Raw genomic sequence first — 18,244 nt, forward strand, 5'->3', positions numbered from 1 at the left:
ATTTGACTGTGGAAAGAAAAGTATATCCAGTAGAATAAATGGCTTTGTACTAATCGCACAGTAAGTAATACCAGCAGGGGAGAAGGATGTCCTACAAGGTAGAAAGTTTTTCCTGATGTTTGCAGTGCTGTAGCCATTTAGCTTTAGACTGTTTTAGGAAAGTCATTCTAAATATCAATTTAAGTTCAAGGACATGGAGGTTGCACTGTCTTTTAGAGTAACAAAGAAGTCAGTAAATCGGTGAAGCACTGAAAAATTGAAAGAACCCAAATTTCTTAACAGTCTTAAAATTCCCTGTTCTAACATTAAGAATCACAGGGTTTCTTTGGTAACTTGGAGTGGCATGATGTATTGGAACTGTCAGATACAGGTTTTCATACAAATATTAAGGATTAACTATTTGATTTGGGAACTTCTGCCTTTCTCTTCTGTCCTCCTCTATAATACATTTACATTATTGCTGTGTTTTTGTGAGAGTGTTAAAAACTGAAGCAAGATCTTAACCAATAGGGTGATTAGTATTTTGACATTGCAATGTGGAATGTGGAGACTCAGACATACTGAAAACAGAGAGGGGGAAGTAGCACTTCTCTTAAGTTTCTTGGTTTTTGTCTATAATGTGAAACAAAGGTTAAAAATCTATCTGTGCTCTTGGAAGGTAATTGAACCTGAGTCCTCGTGCATCCCAGGAGTATAGAAATAAGAAATAGTTTCTGTCTTTGGCATTTCTCCCTTTTGTATAGATGATTAAGTTGTCACTGGGCCTGTACAAACCAGGAGAGAAGGTGGCCTTGGGATCTGATGAACAATGTTAAGGTCCATCTCCTCATTTGGGCAGAGCTGGATCTGAATGATGACATTTACATCATGGCAGATGACAACATGAACTGTGGAATATTGACTTTGGAAATATTTTTCTGATATGTATATAGGAAGACCAAGAGGAGGTTGTGTTGGATGAAACTCTACAAAGAAACAATTTGAAATGTTTTACTGAGAGTTGCATTCTGGTTTCTTTTCCTCTATTTTCCTTCTACTTTTTTTTTTTTTCTCTTCTCCTCCCCTGGATATGACACCTGCATTTGCTTCTCTTTATCAAAACAGAAATGTGTTTGGAACTATGATGTTAAACCCTTAATCTGTACAAATACAAAGAATGATAAAAGAATAGCAACTATGAATGGATTGCCTCTGGAGCAAGAATGTATTTCCGCTTAAAAAGCGAGGAGCTTAAGTGGAATTATCTGGTTAATTCTCTGACCACGTATGAGACTTGTGAAAGATTTAACAACATCAGAGAGGAGTTTTTTAGGCAGCGTTGCATGTTGGCACTGTCGCATTGGCTTCACAGACTCTGAATTGTACATCCCTTCAAAAGGCAGCATAAAAGTCCTCCAGGAGAGTTAGGAAAAAACTGGCTTAGTAAACTTACAGCAAGTTATTAAAAGTGCAGTTTTGGAAATTTTGTGTTAAGCACATTGTGTAAACACAGTATATTAATCATGATCATCTATTCATGCCTAATATAGACATTAATAGAAGATTAGTCAGAATGAGTAAGTGTTCTTAAAAGCTATATGAAAAGTTTTAATATGTTTGCGGTTACACCTAATTTAGCCTTAGAGATGCTAAATTTGTGTCAAATTTATGAAAATCTAACCATCAAGCTATACTAAATATTAGTGAAGTGTTGAAGTATAGTCTTTTTTTTGCTTTTACCAGATATTGAAACAGTACACTCTGTATCTCATCAAATCTCACAAACTAAGAGAGGAATTATATGGTCAGTACTGTGACAGAAATTTTTCTGGCAAAATCCAGGCCAGGATGGGAGTCATGTTGTTCATTAGATGGCTTTAACTTGTATATTGTATTCAGTATCAAGCTATTGCCTAAGCACTGTATTAAAAGTTATTTTGCTACTGTAGGCACAAGTTTTAATGGGATGTGAAATAAGGTTTAAAGCAGTTTATGGTTAATGAAGATCCTGTGAAAATTTTCAGAAGAGAAAATTCCTGTCTGGTATTGGCCAAAGTTACTTGGTGGGTATTTACATGTGTTCATGGTTAAAATACGTAGTGTCATTTGAACATTGTATTCCTTGACATTCCTAAGCTGAATTTCTAGTTCTATTGCAGTGAAATGTTCCCTAGTTGTATTTAACTGTAGAGGTAGTTTTGTTTCAGGGGCTGTTTAAGGGATTGCTGGTTATGAAAATACTTGGGACATGCTAAGGTGAAAGATACAACTATGAAGTAAGGAATAAAGCCCTAGTGTGGAGAGTTGTAGTATTATCATATACATGTACTGCTAGCAGTTCTGGATGATAAGTGTTGCATAACAATATTTTTATTTCAAATGCTTCAGTTGAAGAGAAAGAACAGTGTTTTTGGGAATGTTTGCAAATGACATCTACATCAAAAACACAGATTTGTTCAACTGTATTTTTATGAAAGTTCATTCAAAGTAAAACTTTGCTTCAGCTCATGAGAATGTGATGTTAATCTTGGTAGTAAAGTCCTTGCCTCATGCTGAGAGCAATTTTGCTTAATGACTTTAATGTTCAGTGAATTGTGTGGGTTATTACTGTACACTGCGAAGTTACGTGAATAAAAATACAGCCATTGTTTCTGAAAATAATGTCCTATTTTAATTATATTTGAAGAGTGACCAAGGCTCAGGTCTTCAAAACCTGAAATAGGGACAGAAATGTGGTAAAAGTCTTGCTAACTTTTTACACAAAAGTATGAGAAACTTTACTGCCATATTTACTTTCAGTCATTAGCTTCTACAGACACAAGAACTACAATTACATGATTTAATGAAATAAACACACACAGTGAGAGTACATTCATCCAGCTAATCTGAAAACAGAAATCTCTCACACCGGGTGAAACTGGAATGAAGAGAAAAGCCAAATATTAGCATTGTCAGCCACATGCTGTCACTGTAGCTATGAGAGAAAGGCAACAAGATAGAAACATGAAGTCTTTCATAATGAGATGGAAGTCCAAGTTTGGTTTGCATTACTGAAACCTGTCTTCATTATTTAGGTCTTTTATTTTGAGGGTTGTATTCATTTTGATAAGATATATTTTGCATTTTCCTATTGTTAATTGATCGGTATTATTGATGGTCAGAGGAGTTTGATGTTAACCTGTCAATTGCAATTCCTTATAGCTCATCTTTGTCTCATTTGCAGCTTGATACACTTGATTCCTTTAAAAAGGAATATATTCCAAAGATCTGTCATCTGATACAAGTTCTTTACCTTTTAGCATATCAGATAAGAATTTAGAAAACATTCCAGTTTCTTTAGAATGTAAAAAAATAAAAGGCCTATGTAAAATTGAATTTACCTATACTACATTAAAACATCTTTCATTGCCAAAATTCCTGCTTTCTAATGGTTTTAAATGTGCATATCAGGAAGTGTACTTTTAACACAAACATCTTTATCATCAGTTGTATTAAAAATGTACAGCTCTCTGATGTATTTTAATGTGAATTATTTTTTCAGGTACTACTAAAAAAACTCCTGGGCTTTTGTTCTCCAGGTGTTGGGTGCACACTGTTACTTCTCATTGCTATAAGTGTGGTTTTCATCAGTGTGAAAAAACACTTGATTAGTGAGGAATTCTTCTTTCACTGTGGTTTAGTAAAGGTTGTCAGGGACTTAAATTTGGCCTGGAATTGTTAATGTATCTAAGAGTTGTATGCAGCAGAGCTGTGCAATAGAACTGTACGAAGTAAAAATGTGCCTCCTAGTGTAAGAGAGGGGAAAAATGCATTTTCATGAAAATGCTTGATAAATCACATTTTGATAGCTGCAAGCTGTGGATGTGATTCATTTTTGTTCAAAGAGATAAAGAGCAATAGCATATATTTAGTGGAGTGTTAGAACTGCTCTAGGGAGAAAGCCTACTGCACACTGTGGATGAATCTATGCAATAATTCCAACAGTTTAAAACCAGACAGAAATATAATATTTATGTCTTCTGATACATGTTTACGAAGCTAAGTAAATGTTTGCCTAATTTCTACACTTCATTAATAAGTAGTATCAATATATATCAACAAAGTAAAAGCTTCATAAAAACATGGAGCTGTAGCAAAAATTGTAACACACCCACCAGTTTCAAGATCATGTTTTTATTTAGCAAAATTAAATAGAACATTCTATTATGTCCTGTGTTACTTCCAAAGCAATTCCATATTCTTGGAAGTAATGTTATAATGCTGTCTTTCAGTAATAATGTTTGTGGATAGCTTTTTTATTTCCAGTGCAATAAAAACTGTGTGGTTAAATTTGGCTGATAAATACCTGAGTTCACACTTTTTAATAAACCTATTACTATGGCAGTTTAGTCAAGTAATGTCAGGGGTGTTAAATGGTACTCTAATTCCAGTAATAAGTAGGAATATCTCTGCGGCAGTGGCTTAATTATGATTAAAGTTCAGAGTAATGGCAAGACTGCCTTGTATTACACTTGGTCATATGATAGTGTCCCATGTGGAGAAGCTAAGCCTCTGCTGCAGAGAGCTTTGGTTTTACAGTGTCACTATCATTACACCCGGTGGGTGATGATGGTTTAACCTTGAGGGCATACCCTCTGCTTAATCCTGTCTTTCATTTTGCTGCCTCCAAAGTTTCTTCTTTGGCAATACTGGAGTGGTCCATAGCTAAACAGCCTAAGGTGTAGAAAGAAATGCTACTGTATTAATGCCTAGATCTAGATAATTTGCCATCCATAGTTATTCTTGTGTTTTCATAATATGAGACTATGAGAACTAAAATAGGAACATTTGCCTTTGAGTCACATCCTCTATTTCATTAAACACGAGTTCATACCTCACACAGAAACTAACACTGTCACATTTAGCTACAGGCAAGCAGGAGTAAGAAAAACTGGAGTCAGGTTGTTGAATTAGCCTACAGAAGAGCTATAAAATAGTCTGAAGTCTGAATTCAATCTTAGCCTGTGCACTTATGACTTTAAAAAGATAAATAAAATCTGAGAGGCATAAGGAGATTGCTATCTCTTTACATCTCTTTGATGCCTCATTGCAGTGAGGATTTAAAAATTCTCTTGGTTCAGAAAAGCCACTGTGCTACATCTGTTCCTATTCTACTCTCTTTTCCTCCGCACACCAAAGCTAATTGGAGTGTAAATCAGGAGGCCATAACCACTGAATGAGCTGTAGGAGGGGAACTTGTCTCATTGCTTCTCCAAGAGGAGCGGATAACCTTCCAAAACTTCCTAGCTGCTGCTGCTTGAGAAGAGCACGTGCAGGTCCTCAGCAGTGAGATGAAAAGGCCACATGGGGCAGGGGGACTATGACAAAGGTTGGAGGATTAAAGGAAGGGGAAGCTTGCACATGAGATGAAAGCTGGTGCCTTTGGCTGCCATTACTGATGATACCAAGGACAGTTTAAAACCTCAGATACTTTTGCCAGGTTAAAACAAGGGACTTAAGGAATTAAGAGTAATTTTTCTCCTGTAAGTATTTTCTGCTCACAAGGCTTTTCTTCATATCACAGCAAGCCCAGATCTACTACAGACATTCACAGACTTTTTTAAGTTTCAAAGTGATACCATTATCCAGTCAAACCTCTACTATAGCACAATGCTTAGTGTTTCACACAACTTTCCTTAAATCAAATTGAGGTTTTAAAATATTCCAGTGATTTATTTCCACTGGTGTTTGATTACATGTTTTATATGGATTTACATGGCAAGGTTGTGGATAGGGGGCTGCAGAGGGTGCCTCTTTGAGAAGACACCAGGGGCTTCTCCCTTGTTTGACAGAGCTAATTCTCAGTGGTTCTAAACCAGATGCATTGCTGCCCAAAGCTGCGCAGCATCTGGGTGGAAGGAGTAAGAAAAATGTGAGAGAAACAAACCTGCAGACACTAAGGTCCATGATGAAGGAGGTAGAGAGCATGCTTCAGACACCAAATAGCTTCCCTTTCATCTTGTGGGGAAGGTGGTGCCCCCAGAAGCCCGTGGAGGAGCCCACCCTGAAACAGGTAGGTGTGCCCTCCCTGAAGGAAGTTGCAGTCCACAAAGGGCACGTGCAGGAGCAGGAACTGTGGCCCCTGAGGAGTCCCCTCTGGAGCAGTCTTGTCTCGGAGGCTCACACACTGTGGAAGGGACCCGTGTGTTGCTGGGAAAGGACCCCATGTTGGCCAGGGTAAGAGTATGATGAGGAAGGAGCAGCAAATACAAAGTTTTACTTGCCAACTGCAACTCCTTTCATATCCCTTAACACCACTTAGTGGCATCAAATGAATTTGATCCTGGGAATAAGAAAGGGTTGAGTAGTGGGAAAATTGTTTTTGGTTTTGTTTTTCTTGTTTCTCACAATCCTACTCCAGTTTTAGTTGATGATAAATTAAATTTATCTTCCCCAGGCTGAGTCAGTTCTGCCAGTGATGGTAACTAGTGAGTGATCTCCCTGTCCTTATCTCAACCCATGAGCTTTTTCATCTCATTTTCTTCCCATCTTGCTGAGAAGGGGGAGTGATAGAGCAGTTTGGTGAGCACCTGGCAGCAGCTAAGGTTAACCCACCAGAATATTAAAGCTGGTATTGTATTCTCAGTCTGAAAGCATTTATTTTCAGTTTCTACCTCTTGTCTGTGTGACTGTACCACCCTTTGTCAATCTGAAGTCTGACTTCCAGAAGTGCAAGTATATTTTGAGGCCCAAGGGACTTTTTTGACTAGTACAGCATCCTGCACAATACAAATCAGAAATTCTAGCCAATAACCTAAAAAAAAGCATGTGTCTTCTGCTGGTATCTACAGCATACAGTTACAGAATGATTTCTTGATTTAATGATCTTCAGTGACAGAGGAAATAATACTACATTGCTTACTGACTTCAACTGAATCAGACTTTTATTTGATAAAAGAGGTTTTTAGTATCCATATTTCAAATGGAGTGCTCAAGTCTTCTTGAATCTGAATTATACAGGTTAATTAGTGGTAGTATTTTGAATGTTGCAACATTTTGTTCTTAAGCACTTTTTTCCTCTCTGTATGTTAGTACTGGTCCAATGTATGTCCAGTAATATATATATATTCAGAATAAGAAAAATAAAACATAAGTCTTCTATATTGCAGAGTTTTAAAATCATTTTTTTTTCTTTATCAGTCATTGTTTTGATCTGAGTGGGGGTTTTTTGCTGCCTCATGAACATGATGTTTAACAATACTTTTTAGCAATAGAACAGCAACAGATTTTTCTACTGTTTAAGGACCTTCCATGAGAAATTAAAGTCAAAAGCATGACTGAACACATATATCTTTAATCATCATGAAATATATTTGAAAGATTTTTTTAGCATTCTAGGTGCTCTATCACCTAACTGTGTTTGACACAATTCACCTTTTAAAAGTGTGATGGTGTGATTATGGTAGAAATATGTGTTTGATTATTTTGAGGTTGCTGTTTCTGAAATTCAGTGGAAGTTATTGTTGTGACTTCAGTCACAACAATAGGAAGTTACTGTTGTGACAGCTGTGACTCCTTGTTACCTTGAAACTACAACTAATTTACCAATGTTACATGTTCTTTTACTAATAGAGTCTTAGTAGTGCAACTCCTATTCCCAAAGGCAAGTTGACAAAAAAAAAGATTGTGAGAATAAGGTGTTGAATTTAGCATGGGATTGTTAATTTCAGCCTTTAAATGGTTACAAATTTTAAGTAGAATTAGAATTGTTGGTGGCTGCAATGAGAGGAATAATTTATATAACAATGAGGAAGAATAACCTCATTGCAACCACACAGACTTGGGCCTGACAACTAGAAAACAGTTTTGCAGTGAGAGAACTGGGAGTCCTGGTGGATAGCAAATTAGCCATGAGCCAGAAAGACACCCTTGAAGAAAAGAAATCAGTCTCCTGAACTGCACTAGAAAAAGTGCTGCCAGCAAGCTGATGGGAAAGTTCCTTTCTTTCTACTCCTCACTGGTCAGACACAGTTGGAAGTGCCAAGTCCAGTGCTGGTTTTTCCAGTATGGAAGGGAAATGGAAATATGGACTGAGTCCAGAAAAGGGCCACAAAGATTATTAAGGTATTAGAGCATCTGTCACATGGGGAGGTGCTGAGAGAACTGTGACTGTTCATCCTGGAGAGAGGAAAGGCTTAGGAAGGATCTAATTAATGTGTGCAAATACCTGATGTGGTGCAGGAAGGAGAGTAGAGAGAGAGACAGACTTTTCTCAGTAGTGTACCAAATCAAAGAAGGGACACTTGGGCACAAACTGAAATAGAGAGACATTTTCTTTAAACAAAAAAAGAAAAAACACCCCACTGCATTTTCTTGCTATCGGAACAATAGAACTCTGCATCAAGTTTCCCAGAGAGATTGTGGAATCTTCATGGATATTTTAGAAATCAAACAAGACATTTCTCCAACTGAGTCATGTTAACTCCCTGAGTTGGGCAGGAAGGTGTGACTAAATCCTCTCTGGACTTCCCTTCCAAGTTAATCATTATATGATTCTGAAATCCTATAAATTATTAAATTTGTCTTGCATAGACTGTGCAATACAGATGTGAACTAAAAAAGGAAAGAAAAATCTGTATTCTCTATGGTAAATCAAGTATCAACTTGTAAATGTATGGTAAGGTGTAGTACTATACACAGTACAGAAATCAACCCAAATAGGTACTATCCAGGTTACTTGTTGCTTCTCTGGTTGAGCTCCTGAGGTAAAATCTGAAATGGGTCAAGTAAATCTTGTAAAATAATGCCTTTATCCCACCACAGGTTATGAATGAAGGTTCTAGGAAGCAATCAAGTAATACCCTGTTAGTTCCAGAAATTAATGATGAACTCAGCTTCATATTAGATACTCTGAATTTGGATGCTTACATGCAAAAATCTAAATCTTTATCCTAAGTGTCTAAGCTGCCTTTTTAATTTACTGAGCACAGAAACTTTCATTTAAACTAGGAACTTATACCAAGTTTGCTAAATTTCACTCTAGAGTCCATTCACCATATTTCTCTTGAGTGTAATAGGAGCTCAAACACAAAATTCACACAAAGACCTTTTGGATTAAATTTAGCTCTGCAATTTATATGCATAGGACTCAAAAACTTGTTATACATCAGCATTTGGTTGAATACCTACTTCTTGTTAATTGCACTCCCTTCTTTCCTGTTTGACATCCTGGGTACCCCAGGATATTTCTTACCTGGCATTGCTGATGGTTAGACAGTAGAAGTGAGGTTTAGGTCGAGATTTATTCAAAAAGCTGTGAGTGCAGGTGCCATGTATGTAGCCTCGTGATGTATCTGTGACTCATTCAGATGTGTGTTGGAGATAGATGTGAATCTGAGAGTCTGAGATCCAGGTGTAGTCAGTGGAGACCTTAACTATCATAATTGAGACTAGAGACCCAGAGAGTTGTGTTTGATGAATATGTAGTAGATGCATCTAATGTGAGAGGCATAGTTTTCCAAAATATATTGACTGGATTGACATTGTGTATAGAGGAAACTCAGACACCTAAACTGACACCTAAATTTAGCTGATTCCCACAAATCCAACCTTTTGTGCGAGATGAATCTCAGCTGTTCTTGTTGCTAAGGGAATACTCATATGTTTTGGGAGATTTATCAGTTTTTCTTATCTATCTACACATAACATTTTTCAAAGGAGAAGGGTATTGTTAATTTTTATGCCTCATTTTTACAGTATTAATGAAATAAAAATACCAATACCATATCTTCCTTTTCTTCTTTTTTTTTTTTTTTTTTTGCTATAACTGAAATGAAAACATCTTACCTTTTAAAAGCACAATTCTAATGAAGGATTTCTAAAAGTAAAATAACTTCTGTTCTCTAATCAGTTTTCCTTCCTCCAAACAATCACCAAATATTGACAGGGAAGTATGATAAGTCTCATGCCATTTTGAAAATTAGCATGCCTTGAAGTGCAGATGATGCATTTTGACTGTCTCTTTAAGAATATATGTATGATACATTAATGGACTCCAGGAGTTCCTTCCTTAAAGCAAGTATCTTAGTAAGCTTCACTTTCTGGGAAGGAAATCTAATCTTTTGGAAGAAAAAGTGTGCTATCTTAAGAAATAATCTTATGCAAAAGTGTCTTCAGGTTTGACCTAGACTTGTCCAGAAACTAGGTGTTCGTTTTATTATGCTTATCTTATGGATTTATCTTTTCCTTTTTCTCAGATTTTATGTTTGGTTTTTTTGTTTGTTTTTTTTTTTCCTAAGGAGAAATCCATGCATAAGAAGGGAGGTTCTCTGAATAAAATTCAAAAATTATATTATGTAGAAAATGAATATTCTGTTTTCTTTCAAATGTTTGCCTTTGCAAGGAATGTTTTATGGTTTTGTACATGCATTTGCTCTGTTTGTCTTCAACAGGAGGAGAAGGAGGAGGAAAGATGAATTAAGTAGATGAGGAAAGAAATAAGGAATTATATTTGCAGTCTAAAACCCATGAAAGTAAACCTTCTAGAAATAGGAATAAGAGTTGAATAATTTCTTTATATAATGCTTTATCCCCTTTCATACTAATCCAGATAAATACATGTTAAGATAAGTAGGGAGAAGGAAAATAAGAGTAGAATACTTACCTTTTTTTCACTGTGCATTGCATGTTAAATGTCTTTATTCCGTGCTTGCAAGGTGAAGGCCTGTGTGCTACAGAGAATCCATCTAGACACGGTAGCAACATAAGCAACTAAACTTAAGACATATTTACCTGTGGCAAGAAAAGGAAAATATATAAAAAACTTTTTCCAAAACATTTAAAAACTTTGGAGTTTGTTCCCATCTTGATATCAAATATAGATAAAGACATAAATAAATACTTAACTGTTCAGGACAGTTTGAAAATTTTGCAGCTTTGGCAAAAAGCTTTTCAATAGAAATCCTATGCTACATCAGCACAAAATCCACCCACAAAAAACAAACAAGCAAAAACCACAAACAAAACTAACAAACAAAAATCAACCAAAAAACCCACAAAAATTATTTAGTAACATCTGGACATCTTTGTGAGAAAGCAGAAAAACATTTTCTTGTGTATATCTATATTTATTTTTTTGTACATTTGTCTGTGTTTGTAGCTCCACAGTGAAGTATTACACAGCACAGTAGGAACAGATCTGGATGTGAAGATCCAGAACTGGTGCTGAGAACACAGAGGTTACTGTGTATACCTCCATGGCAGCATAGACTTCTGTGGTCCCTGGGCTGAATGCCCATTCATTACTGAATTTGTTTCATTCCCTTCCAAGGGAATCCCATCCTTGTACTCCAAAAGGTCATCACAAGTATATCAAGTGGAGATGATTAGGAGATTCATGTCGGAAGTACACTTGTCCAAGTTAATGTTATCTTACTATTTAGTAAGATATATTTCTATCTACATGAAACAACTCACCTATTATTTTAAACAAATCTGCATTATTGAACTGTCATTTAAGTACTTCATGGTCAAATATTCCCAACATATGTACGGTGATTTTTAAGTTCTTCACTCTGAAGACCGCACAAAAATGTCATTTTCAATACAAAACTTGAAATGAAATTCTATGTGTCTACCATTTAGGGGAAGGATTCTTTTTGCTCACTTGGTGATATGCATCAGTACTCTTTTAGATTAGATCTGTGTTGTCTTTGAGATCTAAAAAAAGTGTTTAAGTTCATTGAGAAAGATTGAATAACTTAATTCTTTTACTTTATCTTTACTGTACTGAACTATTCTATTCCATATCTGCATTTGTTAAATAGTGTCATGGAGATAACTATTGAAGACATACTCATATCAAGCAAAAACATCAGTTGTAAATGATTCATTCATCTAAAATAACCAGGAAAAAGCAAAAAGCGTCTCAACTTTATAATAATTGCATATTTTATAATCCAAGAGCCAAATGGTGTGATGTTTATCACTTTACACATCCTTCATTTTTTCTTATGTAAAATATATATATAACTGACAAGTGAGTGTGATGGAGTAATTGGCGAGTTTTGATGTTTTACTAAATATTAAAAAAAACTTTTTTGTTAAAGAGCAGTAGTCAATCACTGAATTAAAGGGAAAGAAATGTATTGGTAAAAGCACGTTAAATCATTGTTTTTTAAAATGTACTTGAAATATACAAGAACATATTTCAATATTTCCAAATACTTACGCGGTAACGGCAAAGGCGTACAAAATTGATTTCATTTGCAGTGGAGAAGCCAATACGGTTTTAGTGTTTTGGGGTTTTCTTCTTTTTATAAATGTATTGGTTTTGCAAAAATTTAACAAAAGAGGCTGGTTTTAATTGGTGGTGTTATTCCAAGGCCCTTGAAACCCTGGCACTTACAGTGGCTAGGAGTGTGAATGTGATCTGGCAAGCTCAGCATAGTCATTAACTAATGGATTGTTGCTACACTCTTTCAATAAAAACGTGTAGGTGGTTAGTAATACCGTAGTGTTACCAGCAATTTTAAAGTCATTTGTAGGTTAGTTTGTAAAATTAAAAGTGTAATCAAAAATTTCCCTGCCCTGCTGCCTTTTTCAGCTGATTTAAGTGCAGATTCTGTGGATCATTCAGAAGAGAAACTAAATGATTTAAAAATAATCATCCACACCACAATGGATTAGTTGTTTGAATTATAGTTTCACAGTTCATATATTTCTTTTCATAAGAAATGAAAGGAATTGTATAAGATAGTTGCTTTGTGCCATTACTCCAGGTCTTAATATTTATTTATTAATTTTTCATATACTACACATACTTATCCTTCATTATTACTTCATTATGAATGGAAACCATATATTTCCAGATGTAAATAGGCACTTAGTAATATGAATCCCTCTTGCATGAGCAGCTACACTGTTTGGAGACATATTAATTATACATTTTGCAGAATACTGAGAATATGTAACATATGTTATAGATGAATATAGGTCACTGTGACAGCTGTAATAGATAAATATATGCATATCTATGCATACAGACATGCATAGATATAACACTTTCCACTAGGGTACAGAGTTATTCAGACAATCTAGATGTTAATGATACTGACCTTTGTCTACCCAACTTCCCTTCGGCATTTAAAGAGACAGCATGACTGATTTTAAACATAAACATCATTAAAAATAAGCTGATGCATCACTGATTATGTTCTGTTAATACCCTCTGCAGTCTTACCAGACTCTCAGGGCCACATTCTCAAGAAATTCTAGCTATGCTCACATGTTCTATTTCTGCATATCTGGATTGCTGTGTTAGGCATAGGATGACTGCCCAGTTCATCTTTGAGAAATCTAACTAAAATAGTCTCTTTAGGGACATGAAGATGGGGAAGTGTCTACAGGGAAATTCCTCATTTGAGAAGTGACTGAGGTCACTTGGTCTGTTCAGCCTGGAGGAGACTGAGGGGAGACCTCATTGCAATTACAACTTCATGAGCAGAAGCAGAGGGGCAGGTACCAATCTTGTCACTCTTTTGACCAGTAACAGGACTCAAACAAATGGCATAAAGCTGGAACAGAGACCTCAGGGATGTGGTCACAGCACCAAGCCTGTCTGAGCTCAAAAATAATTTGGACAATGCTCTTAGGGACACGGTGTGATTCTTGGATTTGTCATGTGCAGGGACAGGAGTTGGATTTGAATGGTCATTGTGGGTTCCCTCCAACTCAGAATATTCTATTATGTGGTTATATGATTCTATGATTTTTTAACCCCAATTAAACACTATTCACACTTCAATCCATAGCCTATGAGTTATGCCTTCTAATAAAACAAAGTACTTTGCTGTTAAGAAAAAAAAAAAAAAAGTTGCTTTACATGCTTTATTCTCTTTTGGGCTAAAGGGTGATTCACAAGAACGTGCATGAATAATTTAAAAAAAAAATCCTCATAAGAGCACAATAAAATTTAAAGAACCACTTAAGAATAAGCAATTTAATGCTTTGGAAGATATTTTAGTACAAAAGAGACTTATGGTCCACAGTCTTTCATTTTCGGAGGAGCATTTTCTGTGACCTTTTGTGTGTATTTCTCCCTTGCTTGCTTGTTTGACAAAAAGTATATTCTACTATTCTGTCTAATCTAATTCAATTATTGTATGTATTTATTTGTTTATTTATTAATTTTGAAAGGATAAACCCTGGTGGCACTGTATGTTAGAATTCCACATGTTTAGGCTGATGACAAGATAAAATGCCTTTCTCAGTTGATCACGTCCGGAAGTGACTGCTGATATTGTCTACTCTGTTTCACAAGTATAGGGAGAGAAAAGGAGAGAAATTAGATGAGTGTTATTAGGGCAGCAGAGAAAGGAATGGCTTGGAAGGTGTCAGGTAAACTGCCAGCTGGATAGATTATGCACGACAGCATGGGCATTGTGAATGAAAAGTTGAGTGCTGTGCAACTGACATTGCTATAGGTAACGCTTCCATGTACATTGAAACATTTTAGAACAGCTCTGTGCTGCTAAAAAGTTAGAAAGCTCTTTTATTTATGGCTCAAAAATGTCCATGAATCATTCTGTCAACTGAACAAACTTGAACGAAAGAACGCCTGTCCTCAGAAGACTGTGAAGTTCCAGAACAATCTGGAAAACAACCCAGATTGAGAAAGAGAGTGCTTAACCAGGGGAAAAGATGAGTGCCATATTGCTTAATTCAGCCTCCTTCCTTTTTGGTCTTGTCAAATGTTTGCCTATTACAAGATGCCAGCCTACTCAGTGTTGTATTCTGCCACAAGTTATATGACATCTCACAAATCTGGCAGTACACTGACAGCAGTATTCTACTTTTTTGTCTGGTTACCCATTAAAATTTGTATAACTAGGCTGAGGGAATGAAATTGGAGTATCATGTTTGGACTAGCCAATGATGGTAAACTGTTGTGGTGCCAGATGTAATACTTGAGAGCACTTAAAACTCATCTCTGAAAGGTATTGAGTATTGCTACATTTCTGCTAGCAACAGGGATTTGGTGTTTTTATTTTCTTTTTTATATCATATGCAGTATTACTTCCTCAAATTTGTAGAAGTGCTATATATTCTGTTCAGTGCATGTGAAATCAAAATATGTGATATGCAAATGAATCTCCTTAACAAGTCAGGCATAGAATAGTGTATTTAGTCTAAGAAAAAACATGGAAAAGTACTGTTTTGGTGTGGTTTTTTTCCAGTAAATTTAGCAAATCTTGCGCCTTAGCCAGATTAAATAATTAGATCATTTTAGAGAATCAAAAAACCAATCAGGTTGGGAAAGACAGTTGAGGTTATCGAGTCCAATCTATGACTGAGCACCACCTCATCAACTAAACCATGGCACTGAGTGCCACGTCCAGTATCTTAAACACCTCCAAGAATGGTGACTCCACCACCTCCCTGTATAGACCACTCTGGTGCCCACTCACTCTTCCCGTCAATGACTCTTTTCTTCCTAATGTCCAGCGTAAACCTCCCCTGGTGCAGCTCAAAATGGTGCTCTATTGTTCTGTCGCTGGAAGAAGAGATTGATCCCCATCTGGCTACAGCCTCCAGTTGTAGAGCGTAGTAAGGTCTTTCCTGAACCTCCTCTTCTCCAGGTAAAACAACCCCAGGTCCCTCAGCCACTCCTCACAGGACTTATTTTCTAGGCCTTTCACCAATAATAATTTAATTTAATTATTTAATGAAAAAATTCAAATCTATTTTTCACTGGAACACGTAAGTGACTTTAAACAGGTATAGCGCCTACCTCAATAGCACTAGTTTTGTTTTGATGGAGTGTATTCAACAGTTTTGATCATTTGAATTGGCCTGTCACAGTCAAAAAGGGTCGATCAGTGTAGCCAAGTGTATGTCTCTGGATGATACGTCAGCAAAGTCTCAGTTAAAAATAGCTGAGAAATGTCCAGTTAAAAAAAATATAACAAAAAAAACCTTCAGCAAACTAAGATATAGCCACCCACTCAATAAATAATTTGAAATAAACTTCTTTCTGTAGTTGAGAATCAGCTTTGCTGATAATCTGCCTTGTGAAAGGTTTGTTAAACTGGGCCATTTATCTGTGCATCAAAATGCCAAACTGTGAGCAATTTGAAAATAGCACTTTCTACTGTAACAGTTGGTTGTACCTCATAATAGATACTGAATAATTTTATAGCAGAAAAAAGCAATGGTTTTCATTGTTAGAGGTTTTTTTTGTTTGTCTGCCTGTTTGTTTATGCAAGGTTCTTTTTAGGCAAGACATTTGAGAAAAAATGTCCTTAATTATCATTGTAAGCACCTTTGATGACCAGAAAAAAGCCCAAAAAACAATCACATTAATTAGCACAGAGGTCTGAACTTCCAGCCTTTGTGCACAGATATACTCAGATTTTCCTCCTTAGCCAACAAAAGTGGGTTTAGGGAGCACCAGAATGATCAGCTAATTATGAAGCCCATGGTTATTTCTAGATCTGTTTTACAAAATAGGTTCTTTGATAAAATGTACTCATCCAGTGATTTATATTCGGCCATTCAAAGTGTAATATAGAACAAATACCTTATCTCTTGCTCTTTCTTGTTTGCTCAATCTTTTCATGCGACTCTTACAAAACTTTGCCACTTGATGCTCTTTCAACTTTTCCCAAGTAGCACTTAATTTGTAAGGGTAAAGACCCACCAGTTTTATCTTCATTAGCATGTTATGTGGTAAACAAATTTGGCATGCAATAATTTCTCTGCATGAAGATTAATTCAATCATTAGACTTAACATTTGCTGCTCTACAAATACCCATTTTGATCTATTGAATTTATTATTTAATATCTGTGGGCACTGATTAGCAGTTTTGCTCATTATCACTCTGAACCTGCTAAATAAATCATGGCCTTAAATTGTTTGTATGATTGTTCCATGAACTTGTTTTAACCTTTCTGGCTCAAGTGTTTCAACTTGATTTAAAAAAGATAAATATTTCATTTTTCACATTTGATCTTGACAATTGGAACAATATATGAAAAATTCTATTCAACTATACAGAAAGAGTCTCTGCCCCATTACATGGGCTGGCTCTATGCAGCGAAACAAGAGTGCACTTTTATTTTGCTTAATATTCATACTTTTCAACCTTCTTCACCTATTTTTTTATTGCTCACCTCCTTTTTATTCTTCATTATTTATGTGAATGATGTTGGATGTGGGCTTCCAGGTTTATATTGGTCCAGGTTTATATTGGTAAGAATTGGGTGCAGGTGCCCTAGCACTGGCGTTGGGGGCTGCAGGGTGACCTCTGTGAGGAGCAGCTGCGGCTGCCCCATGCTAGGCTCAGCTGGTTCCATGTCTCTCCAGACCACCCACCTCAGGGCACAGCTGAGCGCTGCCACCAAGGAGGTGGCATCTTGCAGAAAATATGCTTAAGGGTAAAAAACACCACCTGCAGTAAAAAACAGTGTCTGGCAGTAAGAAGTGAAGAAAAATAGGAGAAACATCACTGCAAACTCCCAGATCTGTGAAGGAGGGAAACAAGATATTCCAGGAATCAGAGCAGAGACTGCTCTGCATCTCTGAAGAAGGAGTCACCAGAGCAAGTATATTCACAAGTCAGGAATGAGAGAGTGAAGTTGAGCCTCAAAAAGGGGTGAGTGCGTATAAGGTGTTGCTTTTGTTTCTTTTTACTTTGCTTCTCGCCACCCAGCTCTATTTTAATTGCAACAAATTTTATTTTCTCAAAGTACCACCCCTTTTGCCCATGGTGGTAATTGTTAATCAGTCTTCTTATCTCAGTCTCAACCCAAAAGTGTTTTTATCTTACTTTCTCTCCTGTTCTGCTGAGAAGAAGCAGTAAAAGAGGGCCTGCTTGGGCATTTAGTATCCAGGCAAGGCCAACACACCACAAGTGGTAGTTTGAACCAGTTGCCTAGGAAAGTAACCTCGGACTTTAGAGAAAAATATTCAATAGATATTCATCTTTACCAGTGAAGACCCCAGTTAAAACACTATGGCCAGGTTTTAATCAATCCTATACCGTTTAACTTTCTAGATTTCCAGTGTCTCATCTTCTGTTTTATCTTCCTGAATCTTCTCTAGTTTTATCTTCTCTAGTGTATTTAGGCCATGCTTACCTATAAGAGAAATTTGTCAGATACTAGCTCTGTGACATTACCATACACTTATATGTGAGGAATTGTGGCAGAAGGTGTCAGAACTCTTCTTGATTATACCTAATAAAATTTCAAGAAACTAATGATGTTTTGAATGTATAGATATTT

General features: G+C 36.3%; 1 protein-coding gene across 6 annotated transcripts in view; it reads left to right on the plus strand.

The window, feature by feature from the left end:
• PCDH9 (protocadherin 9) overlaps positions 1-18,244 on the plus strand; it is a 670,749-nt gene that overhangs the window by 436,467 nt on the left and 216,038 nt on the right. The window contains exon 5 of one of the 6 annotated variants that reach the window (XM_030964871.1): positions 744-12,824. The exons of 4 other annotated variants lie outside the window; for them this stretch is intronic. In XM_030964871.1, coding sequence (XP_030820731.1) covers positions 744-751 — 8 coding nt within the window. In that variant the 3' untranslated portion in view covers positions 752-12,824. Of the gene's footprint in view, positions 1-743; positions 12,825-18,244 lie in introns of those variants that run through there. One more of the 6 variants, XM_030964951.1, reaches the window with a different exon arrangement.

Source organism: Camarhynchus parvulus, chromosome 1 (assembly GCF_901933205.1).
Source record: "Camarhynchus parvulus chromosome 1, STF_HiC, whole genome shotgun sequence".
Classification (NCBI taxonomy): domain Eukaryota; kingdom Metazoa; phylum Chordata; class Aves; order Passeriformes; family Thraupidae; genus Camarhynchus; species Camarhynchus parvulus.